At 48.2% G+C, this 23739-nt stretch overlaps 1 protein-coding gene across 1 annotated transcript in view; it reads left to right on the forward strand.

Annotated features, from left to right (window-relative positions):
* Window positions 1-23739, forward strand: part of LOC309548200 (gametocyte-specific factor 1-like) — a gene marked incomplete at its 3' end in the record, with an annotated part of 388446 nt that overhangs the window by 233184 nt on the left and 131523 nt on the right. Inside the window, exon 5 of the mRNA XM_082248155.1 lies at window positions 5692-5818. Coding sequence (XP_082104281.1) covers window positions 5692-5818 — 127 coding nt within the window. The remainder of the gene's footprint in view (window positions 1-5691; window positions 5819-23739) is intronic.

Consider the following 23739-nt stretch of genomic DNA (forward strand, 5'->3'; position numbering starts at 1 on the left):
TACTGGACAGTTGTTACCACAGATGCGAGTCTGTCCGCAATCAGGACTCGGCTCAGGGAGTCTGGTCCCTGGAGGAATCTCGATTGCTGGTCAATGTCCTGGAGTTGAGAGCGATCCTGCTTTGCCTGACGCACTGGACCGACCGTCTGAAGTATCATCCTGTGCACATTCAATCGGACAATGCCACGGCAGTGGCGTATGTCAATCACCAAGGGGGCACCAAGAGTGTTTGCGGCCCTGGAAGTGGCGGACATTCTACGTTGGGCGGAGCGCCAGGTTTTGTCTCTCACCACGGTCCACATTCCGGGAGTGGAAAATTGGCAGGTGGATTACCTCAGCCGCCAGGCCTTGGATGCAAGGGAGTGGTCCCTGCATCTGGAGGTGTTTCAACAGTTGTGCCTTCGCTGGGGCACTCCGGATGTGAATCGGTTAGCGTCTCGAATCAACAGGAAGGTACAGAGGTTTGTGGCCCGCTCCCGAGACCCAATTGCAGAAGCCGCAGATGTGCTAGTTGCCCCCTTGGGCCAGTACCGGCTGATATATGCCTTTCCTCCTCTCAAGTTGCTGCCGAGACTAAGTCGAAGGATAGAGGCGGAAGGGTTTCCGGTCATTATTGTGGCTCCGGACTGGCCTTGTCGCGCCTGGTACGCCAACCTGGTCAAGCTTGTCGCAGATGCCTCGTGGAGACTTCCTCAAGGTGGATCTGCTCTCTCAGGCGCCAATCTTCCATCCCGCTTTACAGTCGCTGGCTTTGACGGCTTGGCTGTTTAAAGCCAGGTGCTGAAGGACAGGGGTTTATCTGCTTCAGTGATTCCCACTTTGCTTAAAGCGAGGAAGGCGACTTCCAGGAAGATGTATCATTGTACGTGGAAGTTGTACATTGCGTGGTGTGAGTCCCTTGGAACCCACCCTCTCTCCTATTCGGTGGCTCAGGTCTTGGCTTTCCTTCAACGGGGAGTTGATCAAAAGTTGTCCTCGAGTACTATCAAGGGTCAGGTCTCGGCCTTGGCTATTTTCTTCCAGAGGCCATTGGTCGCCCATTCTCTGGTGCGTGGTTTCATACAGGGGGTGCGACACTTGGTTCCTCTGCTACCGCCATGGGATCTTAATTTGGTGCGGTCGGTTCTCCTGAGGCCTCCCTTTGTGAATATTCGGGAGGTCCCCCTGCTTACCTTGTCTCAGAAGGTGGCCTTCTTGGTGGCCATCACTTCTGCGTGCAGGGTGTCGGAACTGGCGGCACTGTCCTGTCATTCTCCCCATCTGGTGGTTCACAGGACAAGGTGGTACTTCGGCCGGATTCTTCCTTCCTGCCGAAGGTGGTTTCCAGTTTTCACTTAAATGAGGACATTGTGTTCTTATGTCCTAAGCCAAAACATCCTAAGGAATTTGCCCTGCATACCCTGGATGTTGTTCGGGCGCTCAAGGTATATTTGGTATCTACTGAGTCTTTTCGCAAGTCTGACTCTTTGTGCTCACGGATTTCCCAAAGAAGGGTCTGCCTGCGTCTGCTGCCGGTGCTGCCGGTAGTCTGCTGTCTAAGTGCTGCCGGCACTGGGGAGCTACAGTTCATTGAGGGAACCATGAATGCCAACATGTACTGTGACATACTGAAGCAGAGCATAATTCCCTCCCTTCAGAAACTGGGCCACAGGGCAGTATTTCAACATATCTTTGAACCCAAACACCCCTCCAAGACGACCACTGCCTTGCTAAAGAACCTGAGGGTAAAGGTGATGGACTGGCCAAGCATGTCTCCAGACCTAAACCCCTAATGGGCATCTGTAGGGCATCCTCAAATGGAAAGTGGAGGAGCGCAAGGTCTCTAACATCCACCAGCTCCGTGATGTTGTCATGGAGGAGTGGAAGAGGCAACCTGTGAAGCTCTGGTAAACTCCATGCCCAAGAGGGTTAGGGCAGTGCTGGAAAATAATGGTGGCCATACAATATTGACATTTTGGGCCAAATTCGGACATTTTCACCTAGGGGTGTATTCACTTTTGTTGCCAGCGGTTTAGACATGAATTGGCTCGGCTGTGTATTGTTTTGAGGGAACAGCAAATTTACACGGTTATACAAGCTGTACACTCACTACTTTACATTGTAGCAAAATGTAATTTCTTCAGTGTTGTCACATGAAGATCTAATCATATATTTACAAAAATGTAAGGGATGTACTCACTTTTGTGAGATACTGTATGTCTGGCATCAGCGTTTTCTTTGTTTTGCCACTATCAATGTGTGGCGTTACCCTTTGGTCTCGCTTAAGCTCCTTGGGTGTTCACAAAAGTGTTGGCCCCAGTGTTGGCCTTGGGCTGACAGAAGGGGATCGTGGTACTAGGCTGCCTAGATGATCTGTTTCTGCGTGCAGAGTCTTCATCGGTTCTAGAAGTTGATTTGGACATTACTGTGCGAACTCTAAAAGAGTTCGGATGGACACTGAATTTTCAGAAATAGTCTCTGACTCTGTCCACCAAACTGGACTACTTGGATCTGACGCTGGATTCTGCCACCCTCGATCCGGGTTTTTTTTTTTTTTATTACAGGTTAAACTACTGAAGTTGAAGGATGTGATTCGGCTCCTGTATCGGATTTTCACCTGAATGAAGAGATTGTGTTGCCTTCCTTATGTCCTAAGCCTAAACCTCACAAGAAGTTGCCTTGCACTCTCTAGATGTGGTTCGGGCGATAAGGGTTTATCTGACGGTTACTGAGTCCTTTAGGAAGTCGGGCTCTCTATATCCTACCGGACGGTCCTCACAAAGGTTTGGCTGCATCCGCTGTGACCATTTTGAGATGGATCAAGCAGACGGTTGTTTAGACTTTTTCGATCAAGTGTCAGGTTCCTCCTTTCCCTGTGAAGGCGCATTCTACTAGAGCGCTAAGTGCCTCTTGGGCTTTTCACTATCAGACCTCTGTTGTACAAGTTTGTAAGGCAGCGACTTGGTCGTCTGTGCACACCTTTACCAAATTTTACAAGGTAGATCTGTTGGCTTCTTGGGATGCCTTTTTTGGCCGCAAGGTTTTGCAGGCTGCTGTTTCATAAGAGAATGTTTGTAGTTCTCTTCTGTTTTTTTTTTTTTATCTGGGTGAGCTCCTGTTTTTGGTTTAGCTCCATGTTGCCCGGTTGGCTATGTTTGGCCTTTTGGAGTTGACGTTACTGTCTGGTTGCGTTTTCCCACCCCTCATACCTATACTGCTTTGAGACGTCTCACTCAGCTCATGGAGATGAGGCTGCGTCTGTCGATGGACGATAGAGAAAATATTTTTGTAAGATCTTACCATAAAATCTTTTTCTCGGATGTCTATCGACAGATGCAGCACCCGCCCCTCTGGGGTTGGTTCTGCTTTTAAACTAAACTGATGTGCTGGGTTGTGCAGTGGGGGTTTGTGCCTGGAGGGACAGCCACCTGGGCGTGTGTATTCCAACTTTCCTGCCTAGACTACTCCTGATGGGAGGAGCATAAACCCACTCAGCTCATGGAGATGAGGCTGCGTCTGCCGATGGACATAAGAGATTTTACGGTAAGATCTTACAAAAAACGTATTTTGAGCAAATTTTCCTTAGATAATAAAAAAACTCAGATAACTATAAATATTTACCACCAAATAAAAACCCAATTTGTCCTGGGAAAAAAAAAAGTATAATACACCTGGGTGCACAAAGTAGCTGTGATATGTATGATTTTAATATGTCAAAGTTGCAAAATTGGGCTAAGACATTTAAGGTTTGTTTTACCCTTAGACTCAAAGGGGGGTTAAACAGCAATACTTAAGCCAGTTTAAAGTCCATTTCAACTTTTACAGTTTAGTTTGGTATATATTTTCTTGACACAATTTAATCTTTTATCATTTATGATTAACTCTAAATTGATAACCTGTAAATGCTATAAGAGCTTTACCTATGATCAATTTTAGGTACCGTAGTTTGTCCCCATTTTACAGGTGTGTGCAACTTTAAATCATGTTGGGTTTTATTTGACACAAGATCATCTTTTTTTTTTTTTACCCGGATACTGGGATATTATATTTTTATGTACTAAAATTGAGTGTCATTTTTTACTGAAAATCTGCATTTAAAAAATAGTTGCACTAATATCGAATAAAAAAAAAAAAAGCAAATTTTTAAAAAATATAATTTATTTTAGGAATTTTAAGTATTCAGATCTAAAGCATGCGTTTTAATGTGTGCAAATAATGGGGAAATAATGTTTGGTAGCGAAAGGGTTAAAGCAGGGGTGCTCAACCCGTGGCCTGCGACCTCAAATTAAGGAAATGCATGCCCATGCTTTGGGATGGTGGGGTCAGCAAACCGAGCTTGCGATCAAGGAGTTGTCGACCCACCATCCCAGAGTATCAGAATGCATGGAGTTGGTGGAGAAAGCAGACGGCCACGGAGGGAGCAGGTACTGACACTCGGGGTTGCGAGAGGCACACAGAGCGGGTATGCCCACCCTTCCCATCTGCTGCCTATTCAGAGATTGTGATTGGTCAGGAGGAGGGGAACGGCAGGCGTAGCAGCTGCACTGACTAATGTTGAAGATGCTTAAGCCTAGTACACACGCAACGATTATCGGCCGACCGATCGTCCGTCTTTTGTCCAGAGTGGTGTTTTGTTGGTTGGAATGTGCCTAGACTGCACATGAATTTTCTGCCTGACAAAATTCTACTTCAGAAGTGATGTCATGTGTTGGTTTGCTTTCCTTGTGTTCATTAGATTTTCCCCTGTCGAAATCTGTACTGACTGCACGGAAATCGTCCGTGTTTTGATGGCAGACAAAAATTTTATAGCCTGCACACCAGATTTTTTTCGGCCGAAAAATCGGAGTCGGTTGTCGGAAGCATCATACTAACAAGCCGAAAATCGGCAGATCGGTCGTCGGACGAAAATTCCCTGCCGATTTTCGATGCGTGTGTACAAGGCTTTAGACTTGAAGCATCAGTGTCTGGGATTGCAATAAAACCATCAGATGTAAATAATAGAGGTAAGCCCAGGAGATGTCAAGCACCTCTTTTGGACTTAACTCAGTGTGCTTTTGTTTTTTTTACAAAGGAGCTGAATTCCTGGAATTCAACCTGAGCTTACGAAGTAGAGAGCTTTAGCTCCTTTAGGACTTATAATGTATACCACCTCGTTTTATTTAGCTCCAGGTTATGCTGGTTTCCTGTATGCTGTCCCCACATGACATTTTTAAAGGGGCACCTTCCTATAACATGGTTCTAAGGAGCTCAGCTGGAGCCATCCTTGTCCGAGATTTGCAAACTGTGGCCCTCCAGCTGTTGGAAAACTTCAAGTCCCATCATGTCTCTGTCTCTGAGTGTCATGCTTGTGGCTGTCAGTCTTGCTATGCCTCGGGACTTGTAGTTCTGCAACATCTGGAGGGCCACAGTTTGCATATCCCTGCTTTATGTGCATTCTCAACGGGAGGACAACCGAGTTCAAAAGTAAATTTCTCAAAGCTATGCACACATGCATGCCAGCGGATTGCATGTTGGGGAATGTAGTCCTTGATGAATAGAATTGAATGTATCCATGCGTGCGCCCTAACAAAAAATTTGAGGAAGCGGTGTACAACAAGGGAGAAGATACAAGTGCATAGTGTTTGGTGTGTGTGTGTTTTTGTTTTTCTTTCTCTTTATGATGGGATCAACTGTTCTCTACCACGTTTTTCTTCTTTTTTTCCCCCTAAACAGAATCATCATGATCTTGCCTCTCAGTTTGTCACTTGCCCATTTAATGCCCGCCACATGGTACCTCGGGGAGAGCTAAGTTACCACATTTCCCGATGTGATGACCAAAGTTGCATCGAACAGGATGTTGGTATGACAGTTTACCTAATGCATTTCTCAAGTTTGAAGTAGTATATAAAAATCTAATTAAAACATATTTACATAGGAGCCATTAGTTGGGTGAAATTAGCAAATTACTTTCACATCTATGCTTCAGTCCACCAGAGTCCTAGTCTGAGCTACCTTACCAACCAACCTATATTTTCTTTTGGAGTTTGAATTGTTTTTAATATTTAAGTTATGACAAACTTTTACAAAACATAAGAAAAAACTTGCACCGTGCTGACATTTTGTTAAAATCAATGATTGATGCAGAGCAATCAGCAGTTACATCACAAAACAGTGAAAAGTTTGCAATCCTCGACCGTGAACCAACAGGGCCAACTTTTCATTTTCTTTAGCAGGACCTTTTTAAATTAGAAAAAGTCAAAACGAGCAGATTCCCCTTTTCTGTCAGCTGGGATACCCTACATTGGAGGTAAAAAACAATGTTGCCATTCAGAGAGAAAACCACCATGTATATACATTGGTACTTTGATGGTAAATACCGGGGTTATGGCAGCAGCTAAAGAAAAAGATTACTCTAGGAGTGTAGTTCCTGTGCTATCATGGGTTGATATAAGAAAAATTGCTTGCCCTTGATGCTGCACGTACAGTAACTAGTACCTTAAAACAGTTTAGGATAATCAACATAAGGGGGGGGGGGGGGGTACTGCGCTTCAAGGGTGTTTACTAAAATTCCTTATTAGTCCAGATATATATGCATAAATATAACCAAATCAGCTCTTATCAATAACGGAATTTGTATTAATTATAGGTCTAAAATCACTCTTGTGCAAATAAATTCTTCTATATTCAATTTTCGGAATAAAAAAATATAGTGCTTAGGTCTGTAATAAAGTGCTTCTGTGTGTGTGATGTGACTTCATTCTTCATCTGACAAATTTCCATCAATCTTCCAATAAATATAGATATCAAATAAATATTGCAGAACTACAAAGAATATATATAAACCATAAAGTGCTTAAATATCAAATAAACATTGCAGAACTATAAAAAGTATATATAGACCATAAGGTGCTTGAGTAGCTTATTAAAGTGAATAAGTGCAAAACTAATTTTTTAGTTGGACTTTGAGGGGCTGACTCTGAATTCAGCATCAGCCCGGTTGTTTCTCCTGGAAACAAGTGTTAAAATTTCAGTGGGCGATTCACCTCCAAGTCGTCTCTCTGGACCTGCATACAGGTGCTGGGTCTGATGGTTTCCACCATCGAGGCCGTCCCCTTCGCTCAGTTCCGTACCAGACTTCTGCAAAAGGAGATTCTAACCAAATTGGACAAGAATCCAGTGTCTGGACGATTTGATCCTGTTGAGTCGGGTTGCGAGAGGGTCTCTGCTTTGGTGGCTCCGTTCCCCGCCACTTGGTCCCTCTGTTCTGTACAGTGGTGGTTTTGGTCTTTGGAGGAGTCCAGTCTGCCGATCAACATCCTTGAAAGTCAAGCCATCAGACTTTGCCTGTCTCAGTGGACAGATCGTCTGCGGGGGTGTCCGGTGAGGATTTAATCGGACAACGCCACGGCTGTGTCATATATCAAGCACCAAGGGGGCACCAGTAGTGCCCTAGCAGCAAAATAAGTGTCCGGTATTCTGCAATGAGCGGAAATAACGGCAGTGAACATTCCAGGGGTGGAAAATTGGCAGGCGGACTATCTCAGTCGTCAGGTTCTGTGTCCGGGCGAATGGTCTCTTCACCCGGAAGTTTTCCATCAACTGTTTCTTCGGTGGGGGACACCAGATGTGGACCTCTTGTCTCAACCGGAAGGTTCTGAGATTCGTTGTGTGGTATTTGGGATCCTCTGGCGGATGCCGCAGATGCTCTGGTGGCCCCTTATGGCCGGTATCGTCTGATTTATGCATTTCCTCCAATACAACTTCAGTAGAGACTTCTGCGCAGAATCGAGGCAGAAAGGAATTCCAGTGATTTTGGTGGCACCAGGCTAGCCTTGTTGGTCCTGTTAAGGTTTGTAGCCAATGCCCCCTGGGGGCTTCCTCTCAGGGAAGATCTTCTGTCTCAAGGACCGATCTTCCGTCCTGCTTTACGGTCGCTGGCTTTAATGGCCTGGCTATTGAAAGCCAGGTACTGAACGACAGGGGTTTGTCAGAATCGGTGATTCCTACCCTGTTAAAAGCTAGAAAATCTACCTTTCGAAAAATTTACCATCGAGTTTGGAAAGCATCTATTGGTGTGAGTCTCTGGGAATTCCTCCCCGCTCTTTTACGGTATCACGTCTTCTGGAGTTTTCACAAAAAGGTGTTGATCGTTTTGCTTTGGGCACCATCAAGGGCCAGATTTCGGCTTTGGCAGTTTTTTTCCAAAGACTGTTGGCAATGAATTCCTTGGTTCGCACATTCCTGCAGGGAGTTCGCTATCTGGCTCCCCCGGTGCCTTCCCAAGTGCCTCCGTGGGACCTCAACCTAGTACTGTCGGTCCTCCAAATACCGCCGTTTGAGATATTTATTTGTGAAATTCCTTTGCTTACCTTGTCAGAGAAGGTAGCCTTTTTTGGTGGCTATTCTGCATGCATGTGGAAAGTGGAAACCACCTTGGGTAAAAACAAAGGCCTGAGCCCTTAACACCACCTTTTCTCTAGTGAAAAATCAGGAAAGGTTCTTTGCAGAAGACCAAATCTAGCTCTGAGACTATGAGCTGAAGACATGGCAACTAAAAAGACAACCATGCACGTTAAGCGAAAAGGGAATCTCTAGGATAGGCTAAAACAGTGAATGAAGTCTGTTTAACAGGCAACACCAAATTAAGGTCCCAGGGAGACAAAAACTGGATTTTTGTTTTACCGTAAAAAAAAAAAATGCTCTTTTCAAGGGTAGGACTAGGCGGAAACCTTTTTGGTTGCACCCCTGAGGCAGTCCCAGAGGGTATACCATCACTTCCTGCTAAACAACTTCAGTTTGTAACAAGCATTGTCAGAAAAACCCATAACTCAGCCCAACATCAGAGAAAAGGATTTTACGGTAAGACAAAAATCCAGTTTTCTCTATCGCTCATTGACAGACCTAGTCCTCGGTGATACAGCACCTTCGGGTTATGTTGCCTCCACAGGAGTAGGACTAGACAGGAAATAAAATGCTCTGGCCACACCCTAGGGGCAGTCCCAGAGGGTATATCCTCTCTCTCTCTGCCTCAGCAAATCAGTTTTTTTCTGTCTAGTCAGGAGTAAGGACCTAGATACCTTGCTGGGATCTTCGGTCCTGGCAGGATTTTTTTCTTAGAAAATAATTTTTTAAGACAGCTTTTTTTCTCCAGTGTTCCTGTGAGATCTTCAAGCAAGAAAGCTGAACTGGGCGACGGGCTGGATGTTGAGATCCAGTGGTCACCCCAGTTTAGCCTACGAGCGCGTGCAGGCCATAGCTCCGCGCTGGGTCGGCCGCGACATAGTCCCACTGGACGGGGACTGACCCTGCGAGTTAAACGTCTCGCTGAAACGCCAAAGACCATGAGTCACGGCGCCCGTATTGGTCGACAGCCCTCCTACCTCGGTGGAGAGGGGTACTGTCAGGAGTTGGCGCCCGCCTGGTTCCGGTATGGTGAGTAGTATGTTCCCCCTTTCCCCCTGACGGGTCTTGTGGTGAACGCGGGCCCCTCTCTGTAATGGTAAGGATGGGTTCCCCTCTATCCTACATCCTGTCACAGATCCCCCTAATTGAGTGTGATTTTTGTGTACAAGAAGCCAGGAGGCTTGGTTGGGAGCTGACAATCTAATTGTAAAGATGTGTAAATGATTGTAGTCAGTGGCAGTACTAGAACTTTACTGTGATAGTATAAGGTATCCTACCTGTCAGTAGCCACAGGGCGATGTCTATACATGTATACTGCATTCCAGATCATTCCTCCAGCTAAGCAGCGGACCGCATACGGCCCGCTAGGGTCCGGTACCTCCGACCACGCTGACCACCATGAGGGTGAAGGGTTGTGAGGCCGAGATCCTTCTGCAGACATGCCGCTATTCTGTGCAGGCCGCCGCCATTGTCTTGTAGATCGCACGAGGCCGCCATTTTGGTGTAGCCTCGTGTCTCCAGCATGGGGGCGGCCATGTTTGAGGTGACTCAAACACCTCATGGAGCCAGGGGGAGGAGCTGGCAGGCGTGTTAAGGGGCGGAGCCGCCTCTTTTACCCAGGAAATAGGGCCAAAGACTTCCTGTCTGTAACAAGACAAGCACTGAGCAAGCTGATGAAAACTTCTGTGCATCAGGGATGAGCCTTGGGGTCTGTCTCTCTCTCTGTGGGGTCCAAAAAGGCAGGTAACACTGAGGGGCGCTGTTGCGACTGGGGGACACAAAAAAAAAAAAAGTTTTATTTTTTTTTTTTACTTTGTCATTTTTTGTCGCTGGCAAGTGTCTTGTATAATCATTGACCCTGCCGCATAGGTATCCCCACCTGATACCCTCAAGGTGGCCACAGGACCCTCCAGTACCCCACTTGTTTTTAATGCATTATCGGCAATTTTGGAGTCTTTGGTATCCCGGGTGGAGGTGGCCTGTCAGGGACGGGGGTCAAGTAGCGACCCCCGCCTACCCCTATTGTTTATCAGATACTTCAGATACGGATTCGGAACTGGTCAATGCAGTTGCAGGTCCCTCTTAGGGGGCTGTTGTCTCAGGTAATATCTCCTCAGCAGTGAGGAGCACGTTTCTGCCTCCGCCATAGCACAAGAGTGGTGGATGCACTAGTTGTGTCCGTCCGGGAAACCTTTAGTCTTGAGGTTACACCGGCAGAGGTAGCTGAGACTGAGATTCCTTTTTGGTACTTGTTAGCCTACCAAAAGGGCGAAGGATTTTCCTTTACCCAAATGGGGTCGTTTTGAAACGAACCCCTGTTATTTCCAAACGCATGGCTAGGTGCTATCCGTTTGAGGAATTCCTCTTTATAGGATAGACGGTACCACCTGCTGTCTTGCCACAGACTGTTAGGATAAAAAGACCTCGTAACTAACGAGGACCTTCCTTTTCTGCTCATATAGAGTTGTTCGTTCCGCGAGGGCGGGCGATAAGGCGAAACCCTCCAAAGCCCCTTTAGAGGGGTTTCAAAGGGCGCTGGTCGGGTAAACAAAGAGTCCGGCTCAGCCAAGCCTGAAGAATATAGCCTGATGCGCCCCTACCCATCTCTGGGGTGGGGGGGGGATGTCTTCACCGGTTTCTGGAGGACACAGGATCGAGTTTCGATCACTTCCACCGGTGCGATTCTGCCCTTCTAACATTGAACGGTTTCAGGGGTTCTATTCAAACCTATTCACAATGCCCAGGAAAGAGGGCAAGGTGCGTCCAAATCTGGACTTGTGGGTCCATCCGTACAGTGGTGGCCTCCCTGCATAAAAGAGATTTCCTGGCGTCCATAGACATATAGGATGCCTATCTTTATATCCCCATCATCGCAGGACATCAGCGTTTTTTTCACTTTCCCAAAGATCATCCCTGGTTCCCACCAGGAGACTGAACTATCTGGGCCTAAGGTTGGATACATCCTGGGCAAGAGAGTTTCTCCTTGCTGGGAAACTCCAGAAGGTTCAGTCAACGATTCGTATGTTGCTGTCCGTCAATTGGCTGGGACTGATGGTGGCCTTAGAGGCAGTACCGTATACCCAGTCTCATACCCGAATTCTCCTGAAGGAGATTCTTTTTTAATGGAATCAGAATTCCGATTCCCTGGACAATCGGATCCGGTTGAGCGAGCGGACCAGGAAGTCATTTCTTCCGATAGTATCCAGATTACCAATAAGGGTATCGGAACCGAGAGCGATCAGGTTTTTGTCTGATTTACTGGATGGAGCAGCTCTAGAGCAGCCCGATTCGGATCCAATCGCATATGGCCTCTTCATCCAGAGGTTTTTTCCCTAGCTGTCCCTTCATTGGGACATCCCGGATGTGGATCTGTTGGCACCTTGGCCTAACAGGAAGGTGCGGAGGTTTCTAGCTCGCGCCACGATCCTCTAGCGGACGCAGCAGAAACGCTGATCGCCCCGTGGGGGCAGTATCAGCTACGGCATGCCTTCCATCCTCTCAAGTTGCTGCGGGAACTTCTTCGCAGGATAGAGGTGGAGGGAATTCCAGTTATTCTGGAAATTCTGGATTGACCTCGTCAAGCCTGGTACGCCGACTTGGCGAGGCTAGTCGCGGACGCTCCTTGGAGACTTCCTCTCAGGGAGGATTTGCGGTCTCAGGGACCGATCTTCCATCTTGCTTTACAGTCGCTGGCTTAATGGCCTGGCCATTGAGACCCAGGTACTGAAGGACAAGGGAGTGTCAGCTTCAGTTATTCCTACCTCCAGTTAAAGCAAGGAAAGCGACTTCCAGCACATGGAAGTCTTATATTGCATGGTGTGAATCTATTGGATTTCCCCCACAGACCTATTCGGTGACCCGAATTTTGGTCTGTCTGCAACAAGGGGTTGAGCAGAAACTATCCTTGAGCACGATCAAGGGTCAGGTTTTCGGCGTTAGCAATCTTCTTTCAAGAAACCTTTGGCTAATCATTCCTTGGTGCGGAATTTCATCCAGGGGGTGCGACATCTGGCTCCGCCAGTGCGCGCACCCTTACCGCCTGGTATCTTAATTTAGTGTGGTCGGTTCTTCAGAAACTTCTCTTTGAAGATATTAGGGAGATTCCCTTGCTTACATTCCCAGAAGGTGGCCTTCTTGGTGACCATTACTTCTCTACGCAGGGTGTCAGAACTGGCCGCATTATCCTGTCGTTCCCCAGATCTGGTGGTTCATAGGGATAAGGTGGTTCTTCTTCCGAATCCATCCTTCCTTCCTAAAGTGGTTTTCGTAAGACATACTCACTTTTTGTGATCACGGATAGCCCTTGAAGGGGGTTGCCTGTGTCTGCCGCGACCATATCTACATGGATCAGTCAGACGGTGGTACAGGCTTATTCTATTAAGGGTCGGAATCCTCCGTTCCCTGTTAGGGCGCACTTCACTCGAGCGCTCAGTACTTCCTGGGCCTTTCGCCATCAGGCGTCAGTGGTCCAGGTATGTAAAGCGGCCACCTGGTCGTCGGTACATACCTTTACAAAATTTTATAAAATTGATGTGATGGCATCGGCGGATGCCTCATTTGGCCGCAAGGTTTTGCAGGCCGCAATTTGAGGAGACCGGTGGTCTACCTCGAGGGTTTTTTTCTGTTTGAAAATTTTTTTGTTGAGTCTCATCATTAAGGATGAGCATTGTAAACTTCTAGTTGGCACCGGTTGGGCCTTCTAGATTTGGATTTGATTTCCATTTTCCCACCCCTCATTTGTGATACTGCTCTGGGACTTCCCGAAGGTGCTGTATCATCGAGGACTACGTCTGTCAATGAGCGATAGAGAAAAATGGATTTTTGTAAAATCTTACCGTAAAATCCTTTTCTCTTAGCTCATTGACAGACGTAGTACCCGCCCCTCTGTTTTTTTGAGTTGGGTTGGGTTAAATTCTCTAAAGACTGCTTTTATGACATAACTGATTTGCTGAGGCAGAGAGAGAGAGGATATACCCTCTGGGACTGCCCCTAGGGTGTGGCCAGAGCATTTTATTTCCTGTCTAGTCCTACTCCTGTGGAGGCAACATAACCCGAAGGTGCTGTATCACCGAGGACTACGTCTGTCAATGAGCTAAGAGAAAAGGATTTTACGGTAAGATTTTACAAAAATCCATTTTTCTCTTTCGTTCACTGAAGGACACAGCTCAATGTCTTCTAGACCATTGGGATGTCCCAAGGCAGTGTCAACATGAGGGGTGGGAAAAACACAGCAACACGTAGAATTCCCAACAAGGCTAAACATGGATAACAAGGCAAAAACGAGAGCTCAACCAGGAACAACTGTAGCTCACCACCAGGAAAAATTACACCCTCAAGAAGCGGAAGCCTTGGCAACCGCAGCCTGCAAAACCTTACGGTCAAACGCTGCATCTGAGGATGCAAGTACATCCACCTTCTAAAACTTTGTGAATGTGTGTACAAATGACCACGTAGCCGCCTTGCATACCTGAACCAATGACGCCTGATGACGGAAGGCACAGGAGGCACTAAAGCGCCCTTGTAGAATGCGCCTTAACAGGGAAAGGAGGAACCTGACCCCTAATATAATAGGCCTGCATCACTTTCTGCCTGATCCACTTGCAAATGTTCGCAGCAGACGTGGCCTGCCCCTTACAAGGCCCATCCGTAAGAACAAAGAATCAGATTTCTGAATCGTCTCAGTAACCACTAGGTTCACCCGAATTGCCCTGACCACATCCAAAGATTGTAAAGCAATTTCCTTAGGATGTTTCGGCTTAGGACATAAGGACGGAAACACAATATCAAATTAAAACCCAAGACAACCTTAGGAAGGTATGCCTGACAGGGTCACAACACCTTTTTGTCCCTATGAATCACCAGGTAAGGAAACCGATAGGACAACGCAGCCAACTCTGACACCCTACGTGCGGAATTAATAGCGACTAAAAAAGCCACACTCTGCGACAGAGTGAGCAGAGGAAGTTCCTGAATATTTTCAAAAGGGAGGCTCCTGAAGCACCGACGGTACCAATTTGAGATCCCACGGAGGCACCAGGGATCACACCGGAGGAGCCAGATGGCAAAGTCCCTGAACAAAAGTGTGAACCAAGGACTTTGCCGCCAACGGCCTTTGGAAAATATAGCCAAAGCGGAGATCTGGCCCTTGACTGTGCCCAGAGCCAAACCTTGATCTACACCCAGTTGTAGAAACTCCAAAACCGAAGAGCAACAGGGAGAAACCCCCCCCCCCCCCCGAAACTCACACCGAGTAATGTATGCCTTCCAAACTCTGATAAACCCTGCTGGAAGTAGATTTCCTAGCTTTTAACAGCGTAGGAATCACCGACTCTGACAGTCCCCTGTTCTTCTGCACCTGGCTTTCAATAGCCAAGCTGTTACAGCCAGCGACTATAAAGCAGGATGCAAGATTGGTCCCTGAGACATAAGATCTTTCCTGAGAGGAAGTTTCCAAGGGAGGTCTGCTACCAGCCCTGTGTACCAAGACCGGCAAGCCCAGTTGGTGCCACCAGAAGGACTGGAATCCCTTCTACCTGGATTCTGCGTAGCCGTCTCGGCAGAAGTTGTTTTGGAGGAAAGGCATAAATCGGATGATATTGACCTTAAGGGGCACTAGGGCATCTGCAGCGTCAACTGGAGGATCCAGAGACCTTGACACGAATCTCTGCACCTTCCTGTTGAGATGAGAGGCTAAAAGGTCCACATCGGGGGACCCCCACCGAAGGCACAGTTGATGAAACGCCTCGGGGTGGAGAGACCATTCTCCTGGATCCAACGCCTGCCGACTGAGATAGTCTGCTTGCCAATTCCCTACCCCTGGAATGTGCACAGCAGAGAGGGCTGGAACATATAGTTCTGCCCACCTCAAGATACCGGCCACTTCCCGGGCCATTAGTGCACTCCTTGTGCCCACTTGATTGACATATATCCCACAGCCATAACATTGATTGTATTCTCACAGGGCGTCCATTGAGACAGAAAACCCGATTGCCCGAATCTCCAGGATGTTGATCGGCAGACTGGACTCCTCGAGTCCAAACACCTTGGGCCGAATACACTCCCAAGACACCTCCCCATGTGGACAGATTGGCATCTGTGGTGATTACAGTCCAATACAGGGGAAGAAAGGATTGTCCCAGATGAAGGGCTAGGGAGCAGAGCCACCATAACAGACTCCCTCGATCCCCGACTCAACAGGATCAGATTGTCCAGTGACAGTGGATCCTTGTTCCATTTGGACAGAATCTCTCTTTGCAGAGGTCTGTTATGGAACTGAGCAAACGGAACCGCCTCAAAGGTGGAAACCATCAGGCCCAGCACTTGCATGCAAGTCCTGAGCAACGACCGACGGTTGGACAATAGGAGCCAAACTGCATCCTGTAGCTTCAGAAGTTTTGCCTGAGGAAAAAACACCCAGGCCGACGCAGAGTCCAGCATCAGACCAGAGTAGTCCAGCTTGGTGGATCGAGTCAGAGCCGATTTCTGAAAATTCAGTGTCCATCTGAACTCCTGTAGAGTTGCCACATTTTCCAAGTCCGTTTCTAGAGCCGAGAGACTCTGCACGCAGAATGAGATTGTCCAGATAACTCAGAACCGCAATCCCTTTCTGCCATAGTAAGGCCAGAACTGGGGCCAAAACCTTTGTGAACACCCAAGAAGCTGGGGCGAGACCAAAAGGTAACGCCACAAATTCATAGTAATCCTCGCCCACAGCAAAACGAAGAAAACGCTGATGCCCAACATATATTGGAATATGAAGGTAAGCATCCAGAAGATCCCCTTGATGAAGGAAAGCTTCTACCGTGTGGATGGACTCCATCCGAAGTTTCTGAACCCACACAAAGTGGTTTAGAGCCTTGAGATCCAAGATCGGACAAACCTTGCCTTCCTTCCCGGGAACTGTAAACAGATTTGGATAAAAACCTTGAAAACGTTCCAATTCTGGAACCGGCACAATGACTCCTTGTGCCAACAGGTCCTGCACTGCCCCGTAGCCACTTGGGAGACAGGCGCAAATTGGAAGGAAAGAACCTTGCCAGATCTTGTAACCGAACTTACTCGTGTACCCATCTGTCCTAAATGAACAAGGTTCACGGATCCAGAAAAAGGTGAAGACATCCCCCGCCCCAGATGCAGGTGAGGGCACCCCTTCAGGCTGGGGAAGGCTTGTCTGCGGAACCAGAAGTGCCTGCTTTTGACTTACCATTCCAGGGTCTCTTGAAGCCTCCCACAGTTACGGGTGGATCTCGAACCCTTTGTCACAATCAGGGGTCAGGCTCGAAGACCAGCAATAGCAGATACAGCAGGTAGGGATCAGGCAGAAGCGAAGTCCAGGAATAGCCAAGGTCAGTAACGAGTAGTTATAATAATGGAATATGTGTAGCGCTAACAAAATAAAAGTACTAAGCAAGATAATACATGTGAGAACATTGTCAATCATACAATCATACAAAAAATTGTGATATAAAAAGTCCATGTGAAAAAAATTGGTTAAATAAATAAAAAATGTTCAACACAATGTGAAAGACACAAAATTATAATGCCATAAAATCCAAAATAACCGCAGGTCTTGGCAGGTGAGTCCCAGAACCAAGGATATGTTGAGAAGGGGGAGGGAGCCACACTAGAAGAAAGGGGTCACCAAGTAAGCAGATTTTGAGCTTACCAGAATATGTGGGTCGCCCAAATGAATGGATAGACCAATACGAGCTTGATGGGATACTAGGAAACGTCTCCAGATGTCTCTCCTCCAATAATACACGATAGGTACTCAGCAATCAAGCAGCAAACGATATCATTAAATAAAAGAAGGGTAACAGGGACATAGTGTAATTCCTTATAAAGCAATATTCAAGAAATGTCCACCACAAGTGTAAAAAAACCAGATGTAAAGGTTCCGGGGAAAACCGAAGAAACCACAGGTCTCAAGTCCCGGAAACAAAGATAAGATAAAAAGAAAAAAATAAGCTACACCAGGAGAGAGAGGTCACCAAGTAAGCAAACTAGCAGCTTACCAGAATATATGGGTAACCCAAATGAATGGATAGACCAATATGGGCTAGATGTAATACCAGGGAACTCCACCAGATGTCTCTTCTCCAATGTAAATAGTAGGTACTCAGCAATCAAGCAGCAACCGATGGCATATAAAAAATGGTGACAGGAACATAGTGTAATTCCGTATAAAACACCGTATTTATAAAAAGCAAAGCAAATACACTCGCATATAAGCAGACATCATAGGGCATGAAGTAAAAAATGCAGCGGCGTCTCCCAGCACAGCTATCATTACAAGGAAGTCGGCTAGTGGGGGCGCGGTCTCGTCATGTCCGATGTCGGGCTGGCCCGACCTTTTTCGTCATACGTCTGACGTCATCAGGGGCGTGAACACCAGACGTGACTCCACGCCTATAAGTATCCCCCTAATTGACCCATGGGCGGGTCCGCAAACAAACACTGCAATGCTCCATGGGTAAGGGCAGAAGTGCTGCACCGTATGCCGCCATCTAGGCACTAGACAATAAGGAAAAAAGGGCGGAAGTGTTTAATGACGTAAAGAGACTCCATTGGGAACTGGTGTTCCGTGAAAAAAACCTACCCATGAGAAATGCCTACCCTCGTCACTTCCGGTGCACCTACGTCAGCAAAGGGTATAAAATGTTCACGGTAGTGTATTATACACCGCATCACCACATTAAAATATCTCCGCTGCAATATGAGTCATCTCCGCTCCTACCCCTGTCACTTCCCTCATCTTGGCTACTAAATGTAAAAGCGGATCACGGAGCCGAGAGCTCCGTCATTTACATTTCATTCCCCCGCCCCCGCTTTTACATTTAGTAGCCAAGATCAGGGAAGTGACAGGGATAGGAGCGGAGATGATTCATATTGCGGCCGAGCTGTTTTAATGTAACCGCCGCTGTGTATTGTTACACACACTGCCGTGAACAATCCATACCCTCCGTGCATGCGCACTTGTCAATTTCTCAGCTGTTCAATGACTTATCCGGGGCTTTGAGCATGCGCACTGCTACGCTGCTCAGCTGTTCCTGACAGGAAGTGACGAGGGTAGGCATTTCTCACGGGGTAGGTTATTCTCACGGAACACCGGAATGGGCATGACTAAGGTCTAACAAATGGTAGATAAAAAATTATAAAAAGAAAACGGTCACACCTTTCAGTATAATCCGAATATTGTTAACAGTATTTGTTTAATTACAAACTGTAATTAGTAAAATAAAAATAGATAGATATATCCCGATCAGAGCTCCATCTTGTGGTCACAAATGTGTATAGATTGAATATATTACACATGAAATTATCATGGTGCAGCACTTAGTGTCCCTTATGCATGAACTTATTAGATGATCAATATTACACAAGAATAAAAATTAAAAAACATCCTATAGAGATTATACAGCCAATAAATTCAATACATTTACTGTATAACAAATACAATTGAAAGAATAAAACATTAAAAAATAAAAGAAGAGAATGGGAATAAAAGAAGACAAAGGAACTAGCTATTGTTGATATAACAGTTTACGTCCCATTCGACGTTCAGGCCAAAAGGAACGTAAGTCTTTAAACAGTAAATCCACCTAGTTTCTGCACGTGAAATCTCCCTTTTTACATTGGAGCCCCTCCAATGTGGGGTATGTTTGTCAATGGCTGTAAAAAAGGTGTTTCTATTACGTCCTCCGACAGTCGCCACCTCCTCTAAGTCATCACTATTGGGTATTGACTTCCGCTCCGCAGGAGTAGCTAGGCATAAGACTTAGTCAAAAGAACAAAGGCATTTGCATATACACACCCATGGGGGGCTGTCCCACTCGTCAATACCCCCCCTGCAGTGACACTCCCAACTCAGTTTGTTTCTGCCTAGCGTCAGGAGTAGTTAGGCTTTCCCTGTGCTGGGGCTACAGTCTCAGCCTTCTAATCTTTTTTTTATTTGATTTTCTTTTAAAAATGTCAGTTTTTTCTTGTTATACTAGCTGTTTATTTTGTCAGCTTTAGTTTTTAGTGGATTCTTCGGATGAAGATGGATTCATGCGGAGCTGGGATTCGGACTGACCGCCCTGGTTCTCAAGGGTCAGAGGGACCCCCAGCCCCCCATCGAGCGTTCGGCCATGGTTTGTCCTGGCATTATGAACGACCCATCTCTGCTCGCAGCAGGGATGCAGCTGTGAGGTGGCTACCTCACTGGACACATCTGCGATACTGCAGTGTAATGTCCTTGGCTAACGGCATTCCCTGTCAGATGAGGACAGCGGCTTTCCGTTCTCAGAGGCACCCCACGCCATCTGGTACAGGTAAGTACTTCTGTGTGGGGCCTCTGTCTGGGGTGGCAGTCCTGTGTTGCTGTGTGTCCCCCATGTCTGTGCCTTTGTGGGGCTCCCTGTGGCGATTCCCTGCGGGGGTCTTTGTACATGCGGTGCTGTGTATTGTTGGGGGCCCCTTCCCCTGTGCAGACTGTGTGTGGCGGCTGCAGCGGGGGGGAAAAAACGCGCGGTCCGCCATCTTTACTATGGGCATACATGTCTGGCTCCACTGTGGGCTACATTACATGTTGTTTTGGCGCCATCCACCGCCATTTTGCGTGTGGCAGACTTATCGTTCTGAGCACGTTCGGCGCCATTTTCCCGAAGCTTCCCATTCACTTCTATAGGCAGCCATTTTCCCTGGGTCCTGCAGCTTATAGTTCAGCCTCTTTTGACCTCACTTCCTTTTCCTCTGAAGCAGCGATCGAGGTGGTAACACTCTGTGGGGCTCTGCAGACTGTCTCTTCCATAACTTTTTGTCCTTCCTGGCTCAGTTTCTTCTCCTTTTTGGGGGTCTTTAGTCACTGTACATATAGCGGTGGGCTGCGCACTCCGCAGCGGTATTAAAGGGCCAGTACTTTTTATTGCACTGTTGTTTTCTAACTTGGGCAATGGATTCTCAGGACAGCAAATTTCCTCCAGCTCTGGTGGGGGACCCCAGTCCTGCTGGGGCCCCTGTTATACCTGATTTGGCCGCCGTAGTGGCGTCTTTAGTGTCCAAAATGGAGGTACTGATGGCTGAACGTGCTGCTAGGAAAAGACCCAGATTATCTATCTCCTCTGATTCAGATGGTGATGGGGCTGCTGCGGCGGGCGTGCCCTTTTCAGGGTCTCGCTCATCCTTGGACCTTCTGGGGTCTGGGGGGAGGCGGAGGTTGAGGGGGTTGATGTTTCTCCCCCGGGGTCGCCTGAAGAACACGCTACCATGGATGAGTTGATTGTTTTTGTTAAAGAAACACTGCACTTGGAGAATGAGCCCAGTCCTCCTGGCATTGTGTCCTCTTTTGGTACACACAGGACCCGCAAGTCGGCGCAGGTTTTTCCCTGCCCCGCTGAGTTTCATTACACTGTGAATGAACTGTGGCGCACTTTAAAACGTCCATTCATGGTTCCTAGTCGGTTTAAACTACTTTATCCCTTTGCGCCGGCTACGGAATCGCGATGGTGTGTGCCTCCACAAGTGGATCACACTGTGGCTGTCTTAAACAAGGTTACCTTGATTCCTACTGAGGAGACCCTGGTATTTTGGGATCCCACGGACAGAAGGTTGGAGTCTCTAGCCCGCCATTCCTACACGGTGGTGGGTTCCTTGCTCAAAGCTGTTTTTGCGTCCGTTCTGGTGGCTCAGGCGGTGGCTGATTGGACTAAGGTGCTTAGATGCAACCTCGCGTCTGTTTCCGCCCCCCCCCCCTGCCACGCTGGCTATGGTGGATCAAATTCACCAAGGAGTCATGTATTTGTACGATGCGGCCTTGAATGAGGCCCCTTTGGTAGCACGCCTATCTAGTGTTGCGGTGCTTAACCGTCGACTGATCTGGCTGAAGAGCTGTTCGGCTGACCAGACATCACGGAAAACTGTTGCTTATTTTCCTTATGCAGGTTCTCGCCTTTTTGGCGAGGCCTTGCATACCTTGGTAAAAGGTGTCACGGGGGGTAAAAGCACCATGCTGCCCCAGAACCCCAAGAACAAGTCCTTTCATGGCAAACGGGGTTTCACCTCTCGACCCAATCAAGGGTCCTTTCGTGCCTTTCAGAATCAAACCAAGGGCAAGCCCTTCAAGGGCCAAGGTAGCCAGAAGAAGCCCTGGGCGGGCAAGCAGAAGTCCGGCAATGCCGGTACGGTGGGTCAATCAGCCTCTGCCTGAAGGGGCGCCCTCACCCGTTTCAGGGGTGGGGGGACGTTTGCGCAGTTTCCTCTAACCTTGGCTGCTCCGAATTCCGGACAGGTGGGTTCAGGAAATCATTCGATCAGGTTACAAGATCGAATTCCTTTCCCGCCGCCGGACAGATTTTCCCCCTCAAATCTTCATTTGACCCCAGGGCGTCTGCAGGATCTGCATCAGGCGGTGCAGGAACTCCTTGCCCAGGGGGTGATTGTCCCGGTGCCTCATCGGGACAGGTTTCGGGTGTTTTATTCCAATCTGTTCACTGTGCCCAGAAAGGAGGGCAAGGTACGTCCTATTCTGGACCTAAAAGCGCTGAACTGCTTCGTGCACGTTCGGAAGTTCCGTATGGAATCTCTCCGTTTGGTGGTCTCCCTGAGACCAGGGGAATTCCTGGCCTCTATGGACTTGAAGGATATGTACCTGCACATCCCCATTTTCGAGGGTCACCAGAGGTACCTTCGTTTCGCAATCGCGGAGGACCACTATCAGTTTGTGACGTTACCTTTCGGTCTTGCTTCGGCTACAAGGGTCTTTACCAAAGTGTTGGCGCCTGTTCTGGGCCTGCTCAGGGCACCACGGTCTTGGGGTATCTTGATGATCTCCTTAAGATCGAGTGTCAGCCAGAACCTAATGCGCGATCTGTCCACCATGGTACAGACGCTCCAAGAGTTCGGATGGACCATCAACGTACAGAAGTCGACCTTGTTTCCTTCAATTCGTCCTCCCTATCTGGGAATGATCCTGGACTCTGCTCAGGCAAAGGTGTTCTTGCCGGAGGACTAGCTCCGGACCCTGCAGGACGAGATCAGGTCCGTAAGGGACGATCCGTCTTGGTCGCTCAGGACCTGCATGCGGTCCCTGGGGTTGATGGTATCGGCCTTCGAGGCGATACCCTTTGCTCAGTTTCACACACGGTCTCTTCAAGCGGAGATCCTGACCAGGTGGGACAGACTACCTCAATCCTTGGATCTGAGTGTCTCTTTGAGTCGCCAGACCAGAATGGATCTTCTGTGGTGGCTCCAGTCCCCGACGGTGTCAGAAGGAAAATCCTTCCGTCCGTTACTGTGGACGGTGATTACCACGGATGCCAGCCTGTCGGGCTGGGGTGGAGTCCTGGGCAACCGGTCTGCCCAGGGCACTTGGTCAGTGGAGGAATCATCCCTTCCGATCAATATGTTGGAATTAAGAGCGATCAAGCTCTGTCTCCTCCAGTGGTCGGATCGACTTCGGGGCTGTCCTGTCCGGGTACAGACGGGCAATGCTACCGCGGTGGCTTACATCAACCACCAACGGGGCACCAAGAGTGCCCGGGAGGTGACCGACTTTCTGTCTTGGGCCGAGACTCATGTCCCGGCGATTTCAGCAGTTCACATTCCGGGTGTGGAGAATTGGCAGGCCGACTATCTGAGCCGCCAGACCCTGGACCAGGGGGAATGGTCCCTGCACCCGGAGGTCTTCCAAATGCTGTGTGCGAAGTGGGGATCCCCGGACGTGGATCTGTTTGCGTCTCGGCTAAACCACAAGGTGGAAAGGTTCATGGCAAGAATGCGCAATCCTCAGGCAGACTCCTCGGATGCATTGGTGGCCCCTTGGCATCAGTATCGTCTGATGTATGCCTTTACTCCAATTCAGTTGTCCAGGTTCCTTCGCAGGTTAGCCTCGGAACCGCACCTGGTGATTCTGGTGGCGCCGGACTGGCCACGCCGGTCCTGGTACGCCGACGTTGTTCACCTGGCAGTGGCGCCTCCTTGGCGGCTGCCAATGCGGGAAGATTACTGTCTCAGGGACCGATCTTCCATCTTGCTTTAAAGTCGCTGGCTTTAACGGCCTTGCTGTTGAGACCCAGGTCCTGAGAGACAGGGGCCTCTCCCCTGAGGTCATTCCTACTCTGATCAAGGCTAGGAAGACCTCATCTGGTAAAATCTATTACCGTACCTGGAAGGCTTACTTCGCCTGGTGTGAGTCCAGGGGGCTCTCCCCTCGCTCATACTCTGTATCGAGAGTGTTGGCTTTCCTCCAGTCTGGGGTGGACCAGCGCTTGGCGCTGGCCACGATAAAGGGCCAGGTGTTTGCACTGGCTATTCTTTTCCAACGCCCTGTGGCGTCTCATTCCTTAATTCGCACCTTCATTCAAGGTGTGCGACATTTGGCTCCTCCCAGGAGGGAGCCTT

This window comes from Pelophylax lessonae (genome assembly GCF_965119305.1).
Source record: "Pelophylax lessonae genome assembly, chromosome: 2".
NCBI lineage: Eukaryota > Metazoa > Chordata > Amphibia > Anura > Ranidae > Pelophylax > Pelophylax lessonae.